General features: G+C 36.1%; 1 protein-coding gene across 1 annotated transcript in view; it reads right to left on the reverse strand.

The window, feature by feature from the left end:
* The window catches only part of TOX3 (TOX high mobility group box family member 3), a 97572-nt gene that overhangs the window by 19548 nt on the left and 56311 nt on the right, over positions 1 to 21713 (reverse strand). The window contains exons 2-4 of the mRNA XM_075188865.1: positions 12706 to 12771; positions 9734 to 9763; positions 5197 to 5448 (exon numbers count right to left, since the gene is read on the reverse strand). Of these exons, the coding sequence (XP_075044966.1) occupies positions 5197 to 5448; positions 9734 to 9763; positions 12706 to 12771 (348 nt within the window). The remainder of the gene's footprint in view (positions 1 to 5196; positions 5449 to 9733; positions 9764 to 12705; positions 12772 to 21713) is intronic.

A 21713-nucleotide genomic window follows, 5' to 3' on the forward strand; every position in this document is an offset into this window, starting at 1 on the left:
AAAGAGGAAGGACTAAGTCAGTCTAAAATCTTGCACCTTCGCCTTTTTCCACAAGATGAGTATCTGATTAAAATATTCTCACACTGGATCTAACCTTTTAACTCAATATATATACTACTCACTATGCATTATATATTTTAACACTCAGTGTAAGACATAAATTTTTTAAAAACTTGCATTGATTTACAATAGTTTTGAAGATACAGGAAAAACATAAGGGTTTTAAGATACAAATGTATGGGAGAATGGGAATTGAAATTAAGGGTATTTATAAACAGACTTCACCCATGGGTGACGTAGTTGACACCTTGTTGAGCTACAACTGTTTGTTAAGCTAAAGCAACCACGCCTTTTTTATTGGTGATTTTAGAACAGAAGGTATTCTTATGTCTTCACTATAAAATATCTGAAACAAATGAGTACCTTGTGTTTTAGCAAGAGAACATTCTCAAATCAGCAAAGGTTGATTTTATTAAGAAATGGTCAGCAATCTAAGTATTAGACATTCAACATCTTCCATTTTAGGGAGGTAACACCTAAAATATTTTGTTTTGAATATTGATAAAAGTGGTAGATATTCAAAGCAAGGTCAACTCTTATGTTCTATGGTCTGGATTTTTTTGGCCTCTATCATGATGCAGCATCTATTTCCAAATCAAATAAAACGGATTGAAAAAAATATAAACCATACAATCTGTTGCTAGAATGGGTATTTAAAGATTATTAAATACTAACTAAAATTATTACTGAGCCAGCAACTAAGCATATCTTTTGAACAAATGTGAGAGAATGCCAGGGACGATAATTTCTTATCACCACAGATAAGACATACAGTATATTATTCTTTTACGTATTTGTTACTTTACATATTTTTCCCATTTCAAATGGAGTAACTCCTATTAATACTAAGACATAATTCATTCATATCTAGATCTTCTTTGATTCAATGGTAACCTCCTCCACGTTTCATAACACACATTTCACTTTCCATAAAAGAGGTTTAACACATAGATTAACCCATATCAACCATCTCAGTCTTGATCTATCACACACCAAATGCTTTAAACAATTCCAAGTATTCCTGAACATTTCGAAGTAGTTTACTGTTGGGTAAATTAAGCAAACCTCACTACAATAGCAATAATATATCATTATAGACTATGAAATGAAATACCAGCACTGATTGCCACCTATGGGTATTGTTTCCTAAAACATTTTTTCCTCTTTATAGGGAAAACTATTTAGCCAATAACTAATTTAATGATTCATTGCGGGCCTATTGATAAATATTTGCCCTTCTAGTAAGAACAGATAGACATCTTATTAAGAGCTATCAAAATATTGATTTGGGAGATTTTAATGAACTGTGTAACAAACAGAAAGGCCAAGCAATCTAGATAATAAATTGGCAAATTAACGCAGGCAGGTGTAAATTAATTCACGGCTGCCTTTTGTTCTTGCCACGCTCCGTATTCTGATGCAGGAGAAAGGTGAAGTGCTGGAATGATTAGTTACGTACATTAGTCTGTACACAATAACAAGACTCAGTTCTATGTATTGATGTCTTTCGGTTCTGCTAGGTAGAGCAGAACAATGTTTTCAAAAAGGTGTCTTGGAAAAGCCGTAAGGTACCGAGTCCAACTTTTATGATTTCACAGAAGGGAATATGTTTGGCGATGGTAAAAAAATTGTGGTTATAATTGAAGCCTAGGTTTTATTTACACATACTAATGCATGTCTAAAAATGTTTAAAACAGTTCACAACCTGAGATGAAGTAATACATTAACATTTCATTTTAGTTATCAATTATTTTTTAATATATGTTAAGTGGACTTAATTTTGCTTTAAATGTTTGTGATATATGACTGCAAACTGATTAACTGTAAATCACAAATTAACTGCATGCATACGAGTATAACTCAGATAACAAGGATTGCATGCTGACTGCAACAATGCAGACCAAGCATATCCTCCATGGGCAGCACGGTGGCTGTTAGCATTTCTGCCTCACAGCGTTGGGGTCATGAGTTCAATTCCCGACCATGGCCTTATCTGTGTGGAGTTTGTATGTTCTCTCCGGGTGCTCCGGTTTCCTCCCACACTCCTAAAACATACTAGTAGGTTAATTGGCTGCTATCAAAATTGACCCTAGTCTCTCTGTGTGTGTGTGTGTGTGTGTTTGGAAATTTAGACTGTAAGCTCCAATGGGGCAGGGACTGATGTGAAAGAGTTCTCTTCTCTGTACAGCGCTGCAGAATCAGTGGCACAATATAAATAAATGGTGATGATGATCATCCACAATATATGTGTGTCTGCAGAGAATGGTTGTTTCTCCTATACCAGTTGGATATGCAGGGTACCCAGAAATACACTACATTCCTAGACAGAGGCTGGGGAACCACCAGGACCTAAATATGCTTATATACCCCAATCCACCACCCTCATTGTTATTGCTGCTCCTCAGAGACCCTCGGAGCTGCCTAATCAAAGATACTCACAACTGACAGCAAGAACTGGATTGGAGTTATGAACTCCTTCTCAGTTTGCAAAAAGGGAACATGGCCAAAAACTTTTAGTGGTTGAGTTGGCTACACATTCACAGTCCTAGATCTTCTTCTCTCTAGGTTGTCAATGCTGTGCTATGGCTGAACTGCAGTTAGAAAGGGGGCCTAGAGGGGAGGACTGCCACTGAAGACAATTATAGACAAAGCTGTATCTAACTAGTAAAGGTAGTACATACATGTACATAACCTTTAATGAAAATCCAGTCAATTAATATAGGTCTCGGAAGCATAGTTCGTTGTGACTCTCCTTAAAACCAGAGTTAATCTACAAGGAATTTGTAAGTGAATGTTCTTAAAAGATCAACAGCTTCAAATATGTTGTTTGTCCTTCATATTACATGCCTTGATGAACATGGTGGTACCAGCACTTTTAGATGGTAAACAGAGATTTAAATCTTACACTCTCTTGTATAGAAAGTTCAAAACGGCTCAGTGCAAGTAACTGACCCAAAACTTATTTTAACCCAATGACCTATTATCTGATCATTACAGCTTTATTTTTTTATTTTTGATCCAGTCACACAAAGGAAGTTTGTTCTCCGACATCCTGGATAGACAGTTTCGGGATGCACCAACTGACACTTGTGCATCGCAGTGGAAGCAGCGTACAACAGGTGATTCGCCAAAAGGGTTAACAAGCAAGTGGCATAAAGATAGTAACAATTAGCAATCACGCAAATCTTATCACTTCCCAAACATTTTACTTCACGCAGAACAGTAAATTAATTGGAGGTTCTTGTTTTTAATTACAAATTTTACATTCAACCATTATTAGATCCTGTTGCTTTCTTGCCATGATTATAGTTATTATTCATTTCATTTCTAAACCCTCCACAGGAATTCAAACCCCTGAGGCTTTTTATGAAACTGAAAGGGGAAACTTCATTACCAGAGAATGCCTCAGCGATGGAATGTACTAATCTGCCATAGTGACATTATTACATGTATAGAATACATTTTGTTAATTTGTGGCCAATAAAGTGTAATATTGTAATATAAATATTATTTCCTATTTAAAGTTGATACATGGCTGTAATTCACACTGTATTTTTGTTTTAAGTATTTTAATAAAGCAGAAGACTTACAGCGTACTAGCATATTAGATTGTATTATTTCTGTTGATTTAATTGTCTTGCTGTCTTTAATGCAACATTTCATAGTGAACGTTGTAGTAAAATATTACATTACAAGTTAACCCGTGCATGATACTCATGCATTCTAGTCAAATCAAGCTACTTAAGGTGTTAAAAAGGTTCTTGTCATGCATTTGGGCCTAGCCAAGGCCTCCTCAGGGGAAGAGCGTTACTTCCCGACGCAAGCGCCCTTTTTTAACGTGGTTTTGTCCACATGTCACCACCTCATCATTTTTCTCCATCACCTCATCCTTCATCGCCACATCCTTCTTCAAGCTACTTAAGGTGTTAAAAACTCCCCACTGTCACCCCCGGCAACCACCAACCACTCCCAACTGTCACTTCTCCTTCAAGAAATATATAGGTCAGTGTATAACTCTGCCCAGCAGGTGGCGCTGCAGCTTTTTTTTTTTTTCACACACGCCACTGGGCATTTATATAGTAGAAACTGCAGTAAGAAAGAAAAGAAAGAATGTACTCCTACAAAGCAATAGAGATTTGTGCCTATTCTTCCCCATATCTGCTCATATTTGAGATTGCGCATGCATTTGCCTTTTATGTGTTCATCCTTTGAGATGTAAATTATTTGTAGGTATTCCTCAGAATATTAGGGTGTTCCTTAGGGTAGGCATATTAATGTAGCAGCTTATGTTGATAGACCAAAAAACAATATTTTTTGTAAGATGTAATGTTATAATGACATGTCAGGGTGCACCCTTCTCGATTTAGCACCACATTCGGAACAGATTTGTAATCTCACACAATTGCCAGGAACTAATATAAATGATTACATATTCTCTGTGCAGTGCTGTGTGATTTGACAGGTGCCATATAAACATAAATAATGAGAGTTATCATCATCACCATTTATTTATATAGCGCCACTAATTTCACAGCGCTGTACAGAGAACTCACTCACATCAGTCCCTGCCCCATTGGGGCTTACAGTCTATATTCCCTAATACACAGACAGACTAGGGTAAAATTTTTTTTTTTTGGTTAGCAGCCAATTAACCTACAAGTATGTTTTTGGAGTGTGGGAGGAAACCGGAGCATCGGAGGAAACCCACGCAAACACAGGGAGAACATACAAACTCCTCACAGATAAGGCCATGGTACTGCAAGGTAGAAGTGCTAACCACTATGCCACCGTGCTACCCAGTTTTTGCCAATACTTGTGTCCCTATTACTGATCAAAAATCTGCAAACAAGCCGAAGCTTTTGCTCAGAAGAACTATGAGAACATGGAATGGGAGCATGCACCTAATTTCACACAATACAGAAAAAAGGTGTGAACTATGCAATAACAATAAAAATAATCTGAGTTGCGATATTGCTTTCCTTCTGCACACTGTACAACAAAGCACCAGGTATGTACCGTAGACCATATACTTTCTCTGAGCAGTCTGTCTGGTCAAAACAAACATGTGACAGGCTGCTAAGTGCTAAACATTTGCACTTCCTACCCTAGAAACAGAAGGTTAGAGTTTAAGCTCACCATTGTCAACCCATTGCTGTGCAACATTCCTTCCTGGTCTACTAGGTTCCGAGATATAGTGATGGAGGGGAGGTCGAGACTTTGAGGTGGAAATTGAGGTGTGAATTCACCGCCTTGGGCAGCTAATGCTTCACTCATAACTTGGAACGGGAGAAGGACATCTGTCATGCCAAGTGCAGGGTCGGTTTCTGGTGGTGGAGTAATGGGAGGAATCTCAAATTCTTCATCACCAAGACTCGGTGTGTGGAACGTCTGTTAAAAAAAGAAACAGACAGGCTTGTTCAGTCATTGGTAACCTTAGACTTTTGAAAGAATTGAGTATCACACATGTCTAAAAATCTTCTAGAATAGGCATATTCAACAGTTTTCCACTAGTGTCCGATTGTGGCTACACTAAGACAGTTACAATGCAAAGTAACCAGTAAAAGTTACCTCTTTAAAAGTGTATATGCAGATAATAAAGAAGAAGCCTATGAATGGTATAGTGTGGCACTCTTTATAGGTTACTTACAATCAAAGGGAAAGTGTATAACCAATCAAAAAGCAGTCTTTATTGCTATGTGCAAGTAAGAATATAAAACCAAATATCCAATTGTGTTAATCAGCACATCTTTAACTTTACATGTAAGTAAATAACCCCCTATACTAATCTGAGTAATAGTAAATAAAAGTATATAATTAGACCAATAATCATCTTCCCTTACTTATGCTCTGTTTCGTGCATGAGTAAGTTTACTATATTTATGGAGTGAATCAAGATTTGAAGTTTGCTATTCTAAGAGAATTATGTAATTAAGGCTGAGCATTTTCCATTGTTTGGTTTGCAGAACTATTAACGATATTGAGCCAGTAGTTATTTAATTGAATCAATTCACTAAATGTTTTTTCCTGGTTTAAACAGAAAATGTTGGGGGTAAAGCAAAGTTGTTTCCTATGTACGTTTGTTCATTGTGTCTATTACTTTGACTTTTTATATAGGACTTGGTTTTAAAAATGACATTTTACAACTGAAGGCTATTTCACTTACTGAATAAGTTCATTCAAGATAGCCAAATTACAAGCCATGATGAATTGCTGGGCTGAACTATAGATGGGACTAGTGAAATACCCATCTGGGTTTTCAAAAATCATCAGAATTATTTGTGCAGCATTAACATAATTATTCTGATTGGCCAGAAGACTTGGCAGCAGGGCATACCTGGCCCGATGTAAGCACCATGTTATTAGCTCACATCCTAATCTGGGTGGCACATGATTAACACCCATTCTACCCCACTTCAGCCAGGTATGCACCACTGCTGCCGATTCACTGGCCAATCACGTTAAAAGTTGTAATGCAGGTTATGACTTTCATCCCCTTTAAATGGTCTTATCTATTCATATGTAAAAGATTGGCACTAACCTAGGGAGTGTCTGTTGGTTACACAACGTAGGTGTTAATGGAATATATTCCTAGCATTGACATATAGAGTAGATTTTGATGTACAATTTAATCAAGATGGTTAAATTCATGTGGACTGGTACATTGTAAAATGAAAATAATTATTTAAATCCTGGCAGTTATTTCTAAAATAAATCTCTGTTGCTTAAATTTTAAAAGCTCTGCAGAAACAGATCTTTCTGATTAAAGATAAGTGTAATTATCATACGGCTGTAGTAGTGTATCAGTATTAACAGTGTTTTAATGTGTACTTAATTAGCAACATCTGTCTTTGTTTGTTTCAGCAACAGATACATTAAGCCTAGTGCATATCAAATTGCCTATTTATTGATACCTAACTGTAATAAAAAATAGCGCACATTATAACAGCACTCATGCACCATAAATTCAGACAATTGTATGCTCCACACCGCAGTTTAATCTGCCCAAACGCAGCAGTTTACTTTGATTTGTGCAAGCAAGAAAATGCAGAATGTTCAATTGTTGTCTATATTTCTACTGCAATGGAACATTGACTGTTATTATTCAGCGTAAACAATTCTCAAGCAGCGATGGTGATAAGAACACCACGCTTTCAGGTAGCAGTGTTTAAACAGTGGATATGTTATGATGAAGTAAACACCAGCCTAGCTGCCATGGGGCATTTGTTCATGCTTATAAACTGATTTTTTTATTTTTTTTGTACTTAAAAGCCTGCTATCTCAAAGGCTTCTATTTATGTAGACCCAAGTGGGCTGTGTATTTTTGTATTCTGTCCATGGTGACATAGAACAACGGCAAAGCCTTATATACTGTGTGACTGTTTATAAAGGGCCGAGTACAAATCTGGTCCTCTACATATGTAACTATTTTAAGTGGGGATTTATTTGTCCTGTACGCAATATGAGCAACGCAACGAGGGAGGTGATTTTCTAACACAGTATCTGCCAGGCCATTTAATAAAATTATTATTAAACCATTTTGAACTGGTTGATGGACAAGATTTTGGAAAAAGTTGATGGGAAGTAGACCCACAACATTTCCCCTGAAAATTACCTTTGTGCAGATCACAACTATTTTTAAATGTTTTTTTTATTTATTTTTACTATATGGCATGTGATTGATGATTGTTGCTACAATCAGATGGGGCACACATAGCATTGTGCCAATGTCACATAAGCGAATGGGGTGTGAAATCCTCATTCATGATCTAGGGCAGCACTACTGATAAATATGGCCCTGATTATAAGCCTGTAAAATATAACACATAATGATAATAGTCATTTTGCTGTAAATACAAATTACTTTATGTGAGACAATGTTTTGCATGCTAGTTAACGGGAGAAAAAAAAAGATACATTCTAGGGAAAGATCTCATTAGCAACAGTACATTGTCATCCTTCAAACTGTTAATGATGATAGAAATTAATAAACCGCGTATGAAGGAAGTACTGTATACTCTGAAAAAAGCAGAAAACCCTTTGCTTGCATATACAACCTGTCAGTTGTCATTACAGGTCAGGAGTGATGAGCCCTGCAATTCTATAGGAAGATTCTATTTGGATAGACTGTTGGAGCTCAAATAATTACTTTTGATGCAAAACAAAATTTATACTGGAGCCAGCATAGTGTGGGGGTGGTAATACATTTTTTTCCCATGTTACTTAGAGAAACAAAAACTGTGTCATTTTTCACACTACAGAACTCTCAACTCTCATCTACCGTAGATAGATTGGCCATGATCAGAAGCAATTGGCTAATGAACATAACCCAATGGCTGCATTTGCAGTTATTTGGCACTAATGTGGTCTTTCAACAGATGCAACAGTAATTTGTGACTCATTTGCTACACCATTACTGCTTAATGAAATCTAACATATCACATTAACAATACGGGTAAACACTTTTTATGTGGCATTTTAACTTGTTTTCATTATCACTGTAATTAAGCCTTTGAAATATTATTTCAATAAATATTTGAGGTGCTTGAAAAATAAGTGAAAACATACATAGAGATGCAATTGTTCCAAACGCCTTCTGCTGTTAATGGAACAGTGATCACGTTGAGAGCTTGCATATCAATATGTTCTATGGATTTGCAATGTCAGCCTTCATTGTCCATATACAAGCATATATTTTGCTGAAGAGTGCTTGTAATTACGTTGCATAATTCTATGGGCAATTATTGTATGTAAACTGCAGGAAAATTGGGTTCTAATCATATTATCAAGCTTTATATCTGCTCAGTTACACTATAACCTTGACTTGTCCTTCAATATAACAATAAATAATACTCCCTTGAATAAGGACCACCTTTCCATTGTTAGGCTTAAACAAAAATGTACCCCCTATTGATCAGTAGAACATTTTTTTTTTTCTATAATTGTTCAGTAAAAAATTGACAAGTCATTTAGCCAGTTATGTACGTTCACTGTTATCACAAATAGCAATTGTATCACCGTTTTCTCAGTTACCATTAAATACAAGCTGTAAATTCAATTTGAACAGTGCCACCAATAGCTACCACTAGCACATTTTCATTGGTAGAAAATACTGAGCAATAACTTTTGATCAAAGTGTCAACTATGGGAGTACCCTTCTTTTACTCAGAAAAATGCTGTATAAAAAAAACTTACAAGCCAATTGTCCTTACAATGTTATTTATAGTGAGTTATTGCATCGTGAGACTGTATGATTACCATTATGGGACATGTTGGTAAATGACGGAAGTTGACCGCTGATGACCACTATTGGACTCTGTGACACAACAACAAATCTAGTTGCTCAGGCAGAGTGTCGGAACAGCTTTTCCAAATTTTCCACTTCCGTACGAGGCCTAAATGCATTCTGATCCAGTAGCTCAGGCTAAGTGGCAGGACTGTGTGTGATGGACATAAGTCTCCTATATCTATTAATGTACAAGGATGACTCTAAAACAGATTCTAAGCATAAAAGTTTAAATACAAGCAAAGGTGAATGATGGACCACTCTGCCAGTATATAACCTTTATGTATATGGATGTTACCATGATAACATTCATAAATTCAAAATAAAAAATGCCACTTTATAAAGAAACTAGTCATGTGTAAGGACAATACGAGAAGAAATAAATAGTACCTTAAAGCATTCTTCAGTCCACTGCTGCTTCTGTACAAACAAAGAACGTATTGATAAAGATTATAAAGACAATATAAAAAAGTATTCAGTATAATCCTGCTCTCTGTAATAAGATTACGGAAAGGAAAGTATAAAATAAATCTCTTCTTCAATCCTGGTAACTATTATATGCACAAATAAAATATTTATGCTAGCAATGCATAGCTAACATTACTTAACTATTATTTAGGCATATAGAATATAATAAATGATTTATCGTTCTAAAAAAAAGCTTTATAAAAAAAAAAATAAACAGGGTGAACGCCATCTGTACGGAAATGTTGAAAACATTTGTTCCTTTTGATAAAAATGCAAATGCAGAGAGGTTGTTGTATCAACATATAACAGCCTATGTCTGCCACGGTGAATTATCACAGCTGGAATTAAATTGTCTCTTAACAGCTGCTAGCAGCGGACTTTTCATCAATGCTCGATTCAAATGTAGGAAGAAATTCTACAGAATGAGACATTATGTTATTCTTACAGATGGGGTTTTGTGTTCTTTATCACAAATAAATGCCGGGCCCCGCGCCAAACATTATTCGATTATCTAAGCAAGTCTTGATGGTCATAGAAAAGATGGGACTAAAATGCCAATTTTGCAACTGTCCTACTGATCAGCACATTTACTGTAATGTATGTGAATATTTCACTGGTTACCGTATCACAATAGAAGAAAGGCATCTACCATCCATTCTTATCAATATGTACTATGTAAGCTATCCCTACAGCTAAGCGGAATGTTGATACCAGATAAAGGCCAGTTTAGCCTGCCCATTTAGCTTATTGAAGGGGTAATCCACTCACTGTAGACGTGTGATTGGACAGGTGCCATAGCTAACAAATCACATGCCATAGAGAGTCATATGTTCCCATAAATATACTAATGCAACAACAGTCACTTGCTTAGTGAGACAACCCCTTTAATGGTTTAGTCTTAATAAGCTCAAAAAGACTTAGGGCTAGATTTACTAAGCTGCGGGTTTGATTGGTTGCTATAGGCAAGATCCTCACTTTTTCAGATTCTAGCTTTCATTTTGTAGAAGGTACTAAATAAATGAAAGCTACAATCTGATTGGTTACAATAGGCAACATCCCCACTTTTTCAAACACGCAGCTTAGTAAATCTAGCCCTTACACTGTTACTATCATGAAGAACAATGGGCCTGAGTCATTAAAGAGAGCAAAACATAAAAAAGGAGTAACTTTGCACCTGGGCAAAACCATGTTGCATTTGAGGGGGGGGGGGGTAAATTTAAAATGTAGGGACAGATTTATAGCTGGGATAGGGCATGTCCTAGATCAACTTTAAATGTCAATGTAAAAATAAAGCTATCAAGTATTTGTGTGCTAGATGAAAAAACAGCCAGTATTTAACTTGTATGCAAAAAAATAAGCTAATTTGCACCCCTTGCATTGTATCATGGTTTGTCCCAGGGAACATTTACTCCTTTTCTTGACTTACTTTCCTTAATGACTCAGGCCCAATGTCTCTAAATGTATAGTTAACCAGAAAAATGTCAATTTAAATTATTCATGTATTCCTTCATATAGCATAATTGAAAGTTATCATATGTTTACCCAAGGCTGTTCTCTACAGCCTTAGGGAAACAAATGAAATGGTAATTAATGTGAACTGTAAAGTAATTGTACCTCTTTCTAAACAACACATGTATACAGGGTACACGCATTTATACTCCAAACCTTTAAACATTTATAACTCATATATGAAATATACCTCTTTTTTGGCAAATTCATTCTCTAAATAATTTGCCATTAATTAACCAAAGATTAATAAAGATTGGAAATACCCCTGTATATCACAAACCCTGCCCTTTCTAAGATCTGGATGACTTCTACACCCCAGACTACTCTTATGAACTTTGTATATTAATATTCAAACATCTCCTCTCTAAAGAGTTTACATGTATTTTCTTATAGTAGCTTGGTACCTGGTTCATATAGTAAAGTTCAATTTGCAAGTTGCTTTTACTCATTTTGTAACAATAGTAAAAGAATGTAAGCCAGTACCTGGATGGAACCTATTGTTTCCAATGACCCCATACTCCCTTATGCTTGGAGACGCTAATCTTTTGGATGCTGTCTGCTCTATTTATGCACATTCTCTGCAAGTATATGCAAAGTGAGGGTAGGATCCAACACAGTGGGTATCCATCCTTAGATAGTTCGCTCTAGCCAGCAAGACCTACTGATCTCTTTGTGGGTACTGCAATCAGAGTACGGTATACTGCCCACTATTCTACACACAAATATTAACAAGTGTTCAAACTGTTCAACATTTTACATATAAATACATTTATTAAATCTTACAATAGTTAACATAAAAAACAAGGAACAGATTAAGATGATATACATAATATATAGAAGTCTAAAGCCAGAGTTTACACTATTGATGAATATAGTGGATGTGCATTGAACCTTAATTTATGTAATCCTATATATGTTCTTATTAATGTTTATTTTTTATGCTGTCAGGATAAGACACACAGAAATATATCAATACAATATAATGATGACATTGGATAGATGTGTATGTTTGTGCATTTATCTTAATGGAAAACCTCATTTTGGACTGTCCTACAATATCACTAGCTTCAGATATAAGTGCTGAAACCATGGAATTTTAAAATCCATATGCTGCTAATTGTCAGAATAGTCCCCTTGTTCATATAGTGCTTGATTTCCCATTAGGCAATGCCTCCTACATTGGCATGCTACAGGCGTAACTGCCTTATGGCCGGCTAAATTGAGTGGTAATGTAGTATTGTCAGGTTATTTTCTTTCTCATTAAAGTCTTTATTTTGTGCTCCATGAAACACATTCAGATGCAGAGTTTCAATCTTATTTATCCCCTGTCTGCTAAATTATCTAAGCAAACAGATGTATATGAGAAGAGATAAAAGTACACCTACCTCATTTGCAGCAAGAAAAGCATTATTGGCTTCTGCCATATTCATGTAGTTGTTATTATTTCCAAACTGTAAAAGAATAGGGAGAAAAAAAAAAAAGAGGAAAAAAAAAAAACTGTTTTGCTTAGCAAATCTTGAGTTTGATATATTTGTGCTCATAATGATCCAAACAAGCAATAACAAACATTTCTATTCATCCATCATATCTTGGTAGATAATTGTTGTTTCTCAGAAAACACAAATCTGAAAGCATGCATGCAGCAAGTCATCCTGCATTAGAAATTTAATTACCATGTTCCACTCAAACAAAATAATATTTTATGCTTAAAATGCTGTGGCTCAGAAAAATATCCAGTGTTAAATAATAGAAGTATATGTATGTTTCTGTCAATATAGCCGTTATTATTTAAAATGACATTGGACTTCATAAAAAGATTGTACACAATGGTTGGTCTCCATTCACTCTTTTTCCCTGTTCTGTTACACCTCTTAATGCCACCTGCACTCAGTCTGTAATTAAAACAGCAAAAATAGAGCTAATAAATACCAAATAGTTTATATTTTTTTACGTGTTATTTATTTTATGGCTCATCAATGTAGTTTACATCTATGATAGCCACAATCAAACAAAGACATTCTATGATTGGACACTAATATATGTCAATATATATTTCCTATATTTCATATTTATAATGGGTAATCACTGAATTAGAGAAAGGTAGGAGGAAGGTCAGTTCACAGAAGTCTAAGTCTAAGGAGTATATTTACTAAACTGCGGGTTTGAAAAAGTGGACAAGTTGTCTATAGCAATCAAATCAGATTCTAGTTATTTATTTAGTACATTCTACAAAAGGACAGCTAAAATCTGATTGGTTGCTATAGGCAGTAAATAGCTTAGAAAACAAAATGTCCTATATGGATCAGTAGAGCTGCTGCTCCCTAGAAGTGGTGGTGGGAAACTCCATTCAGTAAGTGCCGCTAATACTCCTTGTTCAATAATTATGTGGTCACTGGCTTGTAAAGACAATCACAGCTAAGCATTATGTCTTCATTGTTCCAAAAGGAATGTACTCATTGCCTGGCAATATCTCCTTGCATAGTAGAGTAGAGTCAATCAGAAATGAATTGGAATGCTTACTGTTAACATAACAATAACAGCATATGGAGAACAACTCAATTGCCTTAAGCTTTCATAAATACTGGATTCTATATAAATCTACTTTTATAATTTTAGATTGCATAATTGCAGATCTGAACACACTAAAAACATATCTGTACATGTACTATGGCTCTTCCTCCGTAGAAGTCAGGAAGCCCAGTGAAATAGAAATGTATATCACAGGATATTCAAGGACTCATTTAATTTGATTTATTTATGTTTACCCTCTTCATGCATCTCAAATGTTATTTCCAAATACTCTCCCTCACCCCATTTTAGATCTAACTCTGACCTGCACCTCACCTCCCACTTATACTGCATACATTGGTACACCATTGCTACTGCCCCAATCTCCACTCTGAGGCACACTCAATCCTCACAGTCACAACTCTTATATGCAGGGTTCTCCCTGCATTTTAACAGACACAAGTTACCATTGGTATAATGATTCAGTAATAAAAATATCTAAAATATTAGCAAGGCCAGCAGTGGGGGGAGGAGGGATGGAAAAAGTAAGAGGCAAAAATAAAGGATAACGGATAGTTAGTGGTTGCAAGTAGAGAGAAGAACCATAACAAGGAGAGACCTGCTTTCTAAATGAATGGATTTGGCTAAGTTGGATAAAAAAAGGGTTAAATGGAGCTGCTCTAGGGAGGTGCGAGGCGAGTGAGGGGTGTTCCTATCTTCCATAAAGAGCCATGGAGACCATACTTTTGTTAAACAAGCTGGTCTATCAAGGAGCTAGTATGGGATCTTATCCATAAATGCGACATACCAAGCAGTGGGTGTGTGTGTGTGGGGAAGAGGGGGGTCATCTAATCACTTCCAGTGGGATACAATAGATGAATTGGCCATCCTGCATTTATTTTGTCTACCTTGTATGTCCCTACCTTATAAACATGTTTGCCCCATTGTCTGGTGCTACGGAACATTATAGCACCATACCAATCAATAACAATAATCAGAAAAACGGATAGAATTAAAACCTTACACTCTAAATGAACTCAAACCATCATTAACCATTTTCAAACAAGTAAAAATAACCTCTTAGTGATTATACCATCTTTCCAGTTTACTAACTTTTCCGTCTAGTTAACTTATGGATAATTCAAGCATCCACTATCCAAGAACAAACAACATGCACAGTTTAAACGTTCTACCTTTTTCTTGGCTCTGCCTTTCATTGTAGTATATAACACAAATATTTGGAGATGATCTACTGGAAGCCTTGTCTGACTTCTATTAAACAAGGGTGAATGGTGCATCGAGAAAATATTGAGTTCAAGTAAAAGTGCAACAGAAAATCACTTTTCTCTAATGTCTGAAAATAGGCCATACAGTTATAAACATTCTGTTTCTGTTCAGCTACAGAAACTTTTTCAGAAATACATTTTTTTTCAATAACGCTTCCTATTTCTTCTATTTTTGAGCTATGCATAGGATCATGAATTTTAAATCATTTGTAAAGCTGTATTTTTTATGTTGCATATATATTATGTTGTATGTGTAATAATGTAATATGGTGGGAATAAAAAAAAAAAGTAGAAATTTATGGACAGACATTTAACGACATTTTGTAATTTGCACCAGCTAGACTAGTGATGGGCAACAGCTGGTCTAAGGTACACATGATGCCTCCCCCCCAAGCCTCTCTCTTCAGCCCCCATATCCTTCCTGCTTTATGACGGATTGGTCCTTTTCTCTGCTTTATGCCCCGTTAACTTCAACTCTCATTAAATAAGTGAGTGTGGAGATTGAACCAGGGGAGGGCTGGCAAATTTTAGCCCGGGGGGGCAAGAATCGACTTTTAAAAGGGAAAAAAATGCAGGTGGCCCAGTGATCCAGCCCAAAGTAGGCCACTATGGATCCAGCCTAGGGGGCAAATGCCCCCTGCCCCCAAGCCCAGCCTGCCCCTGGATTGAACAATGTTTTAAAAAAAGTTGGATGTTTGAGAGAAGTTTTGAGTAAATGGGGTTCTAAAGGTCATATGGGAGTATTTTGAATGAATGGATATTGTAAGTGGTCTGAGGGTTGTTGTGGGGTTAAGTGGCACATAGAGTCTTTTATTAAATGTATTGTTTTAGCTTGTTACAGATATTAAGGGCATAGCTGCTTACTCTACCGGAATGTCCAGGAGACACCCACATTTTTGGGAGCTCTCCTAGACTCCCAGGAGAGCAGGGCAACCTCCCGAATCCTGCCCGATTCGTTGGTGAAGTGGGTGGGTGTGGGGTTAATAGAGTCATCCTAACCCTGACCCCTGCTAGAATAGGCCAAAATTGGTATTGTATAGCAGGGGGTGGGGCCTAATGATGCAATTAGTGTGGCCACACTCCCAAGACATGGTCAACTTTGGAGATCTACAAAGTTGTTAAGTATGTTTAAATTTTAAAGGGCCGCACATACCCACTATTATGCTAGACCACAAGCCTGCTATAACTCATTTATGTCAACTCACTGTGCTTGTTTACAACATTATAGCATGCCCTTAATGTACATTAAACTAGTGGTAAAGAATAGCTATTATTCATTACATTCTGTAATTTTAGTACTTATATAATATATGTTTTCTAAGCAACATTGTCACAAAAGAGGCTTTTTTTCTTGCTGCATATTGAAGGTGGGTTGGAGACATTTGATCGGCTGCATTTTGCAGAAAATCACTGCTATGCTCATAATCAGAAAAGCAACATATTAGAAACAAATTATCTATATTTCCATTATTAAATTTAACTAGGTCTGCATTCACTAAATTGGTGCCCTGTCTGCAACCGCCCACGTATTATTAGAAACCAACCACTGTGCTGTTATTTTCTGCACCGACATCTTGGTATAATACGCATGCATGTACTTGATTTGATTAAAATTGCTAAATTGTTTGAGTTTATAGTGATATAATCATCGAGATGCACTGTTGTAAGCAAATAAAACTAGAAAGAAGACTTGATGTCCTGAAGTGATGCCACAGAAGCAATTAGACATGATGTTGATAGTTACAATAATTAAAATAATGATGCAAGTAATTAGTTGACTGACAACAGACATCTGTATTCACTGATAGACCTTAAGTAGAGGCTTGCTTGCAATAGGCAACATTTCACCATATAAAAATGCAAATTACCTGTTCTCTAGCAGAAATTATTTTGGACTCCATAATAATAGATAATTAGAACTGCCTGCGGGGGGAGTACTATATTGCTTCACTCTGCAGTATCTGCAGTAGAGGACAAACTAATATTAGACAGCTCAAACCCAAACTGTAAAATTGCATATATGAAGCACGTAGATCAAATACATTTGACTATATCTGTCTGACTTTCCAATACAGTCTTGGTAAAAAAAAAAGGAAGTTTAATTATTTTCTTCCCCCAGAAAAGCTAGCACGCCAGCCCAAACCAGAGCTTGTTGAAAGTGTAAAAATGAGATCCGATATAGAATACAAAGTACAAAAGATCAACCATAGAATGTCATGTGATGTCACTGGCCACTCCTTAGGGAAGTAGCCAGCCAATCAAAAAAGTTTTGTTTTTTCCTATAGAGATACAAGAGAGAGAGAGACATACCACCCCTCTTTAGCAATGTGTATTCCATCTCTAAAAGATAGCATCAACAGCATGCTGGTCATATTTAGCCAAGTATAAACACTTTAGTTACACCAAGTAAATTTTTTAGCTCAGTAAATCAATAGCCTATGAAAATAAATAAAATTACTAAGGATCATCTTCACATTTGCAGAGTCAACCAGTTCCCAACAATAATTCAATTTGCCATGTAACCCTCTGTTCCTAACAGATTTTAGCAATATCTTTAGTATGCCAATTTGAGAAAAATGGCTTCCATGTACACTATGGAAAAGGAGACAGGAGAGAGCAGGAGAAAGCCAGCGTTTATTAATTTTATGCAAATGAGCATTATGTAGACTTTACCCTTGTGAAGACTTGGAAAAGGGTACGCAAGTTGGGCAAAATATAAAAGGTTAGATAGTTTACTAGTTTTTATATGGTGTATGTAAAACATTGACTTATTTTTGTATATTTGAAGAGAAAAAATTATAAATCTGTTCAATTTAGCCATTCCAAAAAATGTAACATTTGGAATTATTAAACTATATTTATCAATACTTGACAGTGATGAAGTCACTAGAGAGGTTATGGACACGTAATTAGACTGAAGCTTCTGAAGCTAGCCAATAGCGTGACACCTTCCACAAACATGTAATGACCTTTCACCCTCCTCCTTTAAATGTCTCATGGACCATGTCTGTCAAACAGGAATAAGGCTTTATCGTTGGAGGGTAGAGAAACCCATTAATATATGTATACGTTAAACTATACAAGTCATCAGAATAACACCATTACAAATAGGCCGTATATGTCATATGGAAAAGGCTATCCAAGATGTCAATACTTGTCTTCACTTTACAATTGTATTCTATATAAACTACAGTCAAGCAATTTCCATATACCAATAACATGATGCACCCAATGATTACATCAATTGTGTGTCCATTTGTTCTGGTTTTAACATGATAAAATGCTAATTCTACCAAAATGTACCATGTATTGCTATTTATCAACTGTTTTACAGAATTTGTCACCCAAAAGACAAGCTTTGCCTGGCTCTTACAGTAACATAACTGTTCCAGGGTTTTGCTCAGTAAGACAGGTGCACTACCGATGCAATGCAAACATAGAGACAACAAAAACATCTTTAAGGTTAAACTAGCTTAACAGAATCTGTAAGGCTGAATGGTTGAAAAACAGAATAAAAAGAGCTATTATCTCAAGGGCTCGAACAATTCAGAAAACAAATTAGTCTTTCAGTGAAATAAGAACTGGGTTAGGAATCCTCTTCTGAACAGTTAGCATGCGAATGTAATTACTGAAGAAACTACTGCTAATCAGCTGCGAACTGTATCCATTAATTAGTATTGGCCCTGGAGAAATTAGGAAAATTGGTAACAATGTTAACACTGCAATGTACCAATGAGGGACAGGAGGCCCTCAGCATTTAGACTAGCAGGTGGTTTCAATGGTCCGTCTAATTTGAAAAGCATCCACCTGAAGTACAGCAACATATCGTCTGCATCTTTATCAGACTATAATTAATAGCTTATAATTTAGGAACAGTGTGATCAGTTGGGAACATACATATATATCTTACAGCTTCCTGGCAGGGACTCTGTTTTACTTAAGAATAATATTGTGGTTGGCCCAGGGATGATTAAAGTGGATTCACACAAGACATAAGCTTTGCTGGAATGTAAGTCGATTCCCCTTAGGACCCAAAAGCTCTCAGCTGTTAAGAAAGGAAAATGCCCATATTTTCTGCATGTGGTTTTGTTTTAATTACCTTGCTGCTCATTCAATGCACGTAAGAATTGGTAGAGGTATTTTTGAAGATGACATTTTGCAAATATAACCCTTATATTGGCTACAACTTTTTGATGTATAAGTGTTCTGGTATTTTTTCAGTATATTTTTTAAGTGGGCCAGCTGTAGTGAGTCCTTTGCAGTGCTTGTCAGTTCAAATTCAACAGCATTGGGGAGCTGACACAGTGAAGTGGCTGTAGACGGAGGACTCACAACATAAGATCCCCAAAGAATAGAGGAGCTACAGGAGTGTTAAGTGCTACAGACATGTTATTAAATAATGTTTATAAAATGGTTATAGATATGGTAAACACATACTTGCCAACATTGGCAAGCACTGCTCCGGGATATTGGGGGGATTGACCGCATTATTTGACTCCGCCCCTTAAACATCAATCACATTTCCCAACCAATCACAGCAGGGGGCAGGACCAAGATGATGCACAATTTGTGTACTAAGCCCCGCCCCTGCAACTTTACTATTCATAAGATTAGGAACCAGGAGGTTGCCCTGCTCTATTGGGAGTCCGGGAGGACTCCCAGAAATTCGGGATTCACCCAGACATTCCGGGAGTGTAGGCAACTATGTGTACACATTGTACTATATAAAATTAAGCCCTTTAAAAAAAAAAACGAAAAAAAAAAAAAACCTAATGGAAGTTAAGTGAAATTAAACTTTAATGTCTCTGCCTATAACAAGGCAGCTATAACCCAAAAGGACTAAATTGCATCTAGTATCAATTTGCACGAGGGACCATCACTACAATATAGGTCTGTGCTGAATGTAATTAAACATGTATTCATTGAGAAAAAAATATATCATGCATCAGCTTTTTGCTAAATGTAATCTTTTGATTAAAGATGCCTTTAATAAGCTTTGCACTAAAAGTAAAGTGAACTAAAAAGTTAAACTAAAACAATTTAGGACAGTTGCTTTGTGAGAGGTTTGGAGCATAGTCACTTATAGGCAGTGGTTGGCTTTGCCTAGACATAACTATGCATGTTATTATTATTATTATTATTATTATTATTATTATTATTATTATTATTAGTAAGGCTTCCATAGCACTTTACATAGGGGGTAAGAACATAAAACAAAATTACAGAAGTACATACAGATAAAAACAATGGATATTGACAAGCAGAATAATATATTGCATGGATGCAATTTACAGAATGAATCATATACAAAAATAATTCACCAGAAGACAAAATGGGGACAGAGTGGACGACAGAGTGTTCAGAGGACCCTACCAGTGAGCGCTTACATTCTAAAGGAAGGGGATAATGAGAGACAAAAGGAGCAAATGGGAACAAAAGGCATAGTGGGCTTAACTATAGTGTAGAGGTCTACAAAATACTGAGGCCATGATGTTTTCAGCTATGGCAGATGGGTTACACACAGGTCGGGATCGCAATCCCATCCCAAAACCAAATTATAAGATTGGATACATGTATGATGTAGGTATATGCCAACAAAAGACAAGTATGCACAAGAGCATAAAAGAAAATGTGTTTTTGGAGTGCTGCTTTCGTAAAGGACCACCCATCTTTTGTTTAATGTTTGAGAAATACTGGTGGGTGAACCAAAATTGGTGATGACACCTTTTTATAGGTTTGGGTTCAAAATAATTCTATCAGACAGGCAAAATGCATCAGTATCACAGACTATTCAAAATCATATTGGTGAACCAAGAACTGTGCCAGCTCTCCTGCTCCGACATGAATAATGCCAGACTGGAGGAAGTTCTGGTGATTTAATTGAGGTCACTGGTAACATCCCCAATGGGGAAATCCCATGCTGTGTGTATCTCCTGGCTGGGAGAAATTTAAATTTGGTCATTCGCACCATGTAACCTTCGACCACAGTCATCTTTAAGCGCCAGTTTAAAATGGCACCATTAAAGCATCCAGTGGTAATAAGGTTGGTGAAATCCTTCAACACAAGTGAGCTGTTTCAAAATGACTGACCAAGTCGCAAACTTTGGGAGTTTAAATATATTTAAATCACTTTGGTGATGTGAAACTTTATAAAATTAAAATCACTAAAATAAAAAACAACCTAGATTATGTTCCTCGCTTTTGGTTTGTCATTTTTTTTTCCCCCTAACTCTGTAAATCTTACTACAGCATACACTAAAGAACATTACATGTTTTTGTCCACCAACTACTGGAATAGGTTATAAATAAACTGATGTATTATGTCCAAGCAACAGGAAAATTGATCTGTTTAACAAAACATCTCTAGAGCTCAATGTTCTGAATGTAACCAAGCACCTATTTTATGTGTACAAGAAACAAAACCATTCTGTAATAGAACAATATGTTTCTCCCTCTGGTCTATATGTTTGATTGTGTTATTTCAGATAAAAAACAAATGTTTAACTGGTGAATGTGAAGTGACTAGGTGACAATAATTGAGAGCTGGTATTACAAATTTCAGTATATAACAGCCAACTCTGCTCTAGGGTATCCAATGA

This window comes from Mixophyes fleayi, chromosome 10 (assembly GCF_038048845.1).
Source record: "Mixophyes fleayi isolate aMixFle1 chromosome 10, aMixFle1.hap1, whole genome shotgun sequence".
Lineage (NCBI taxonomy): Eukaryota > Metazoa > Chordata > Amphibia > Anura > Limnodynastidae > Mixophyes > Mixophyes fleayi.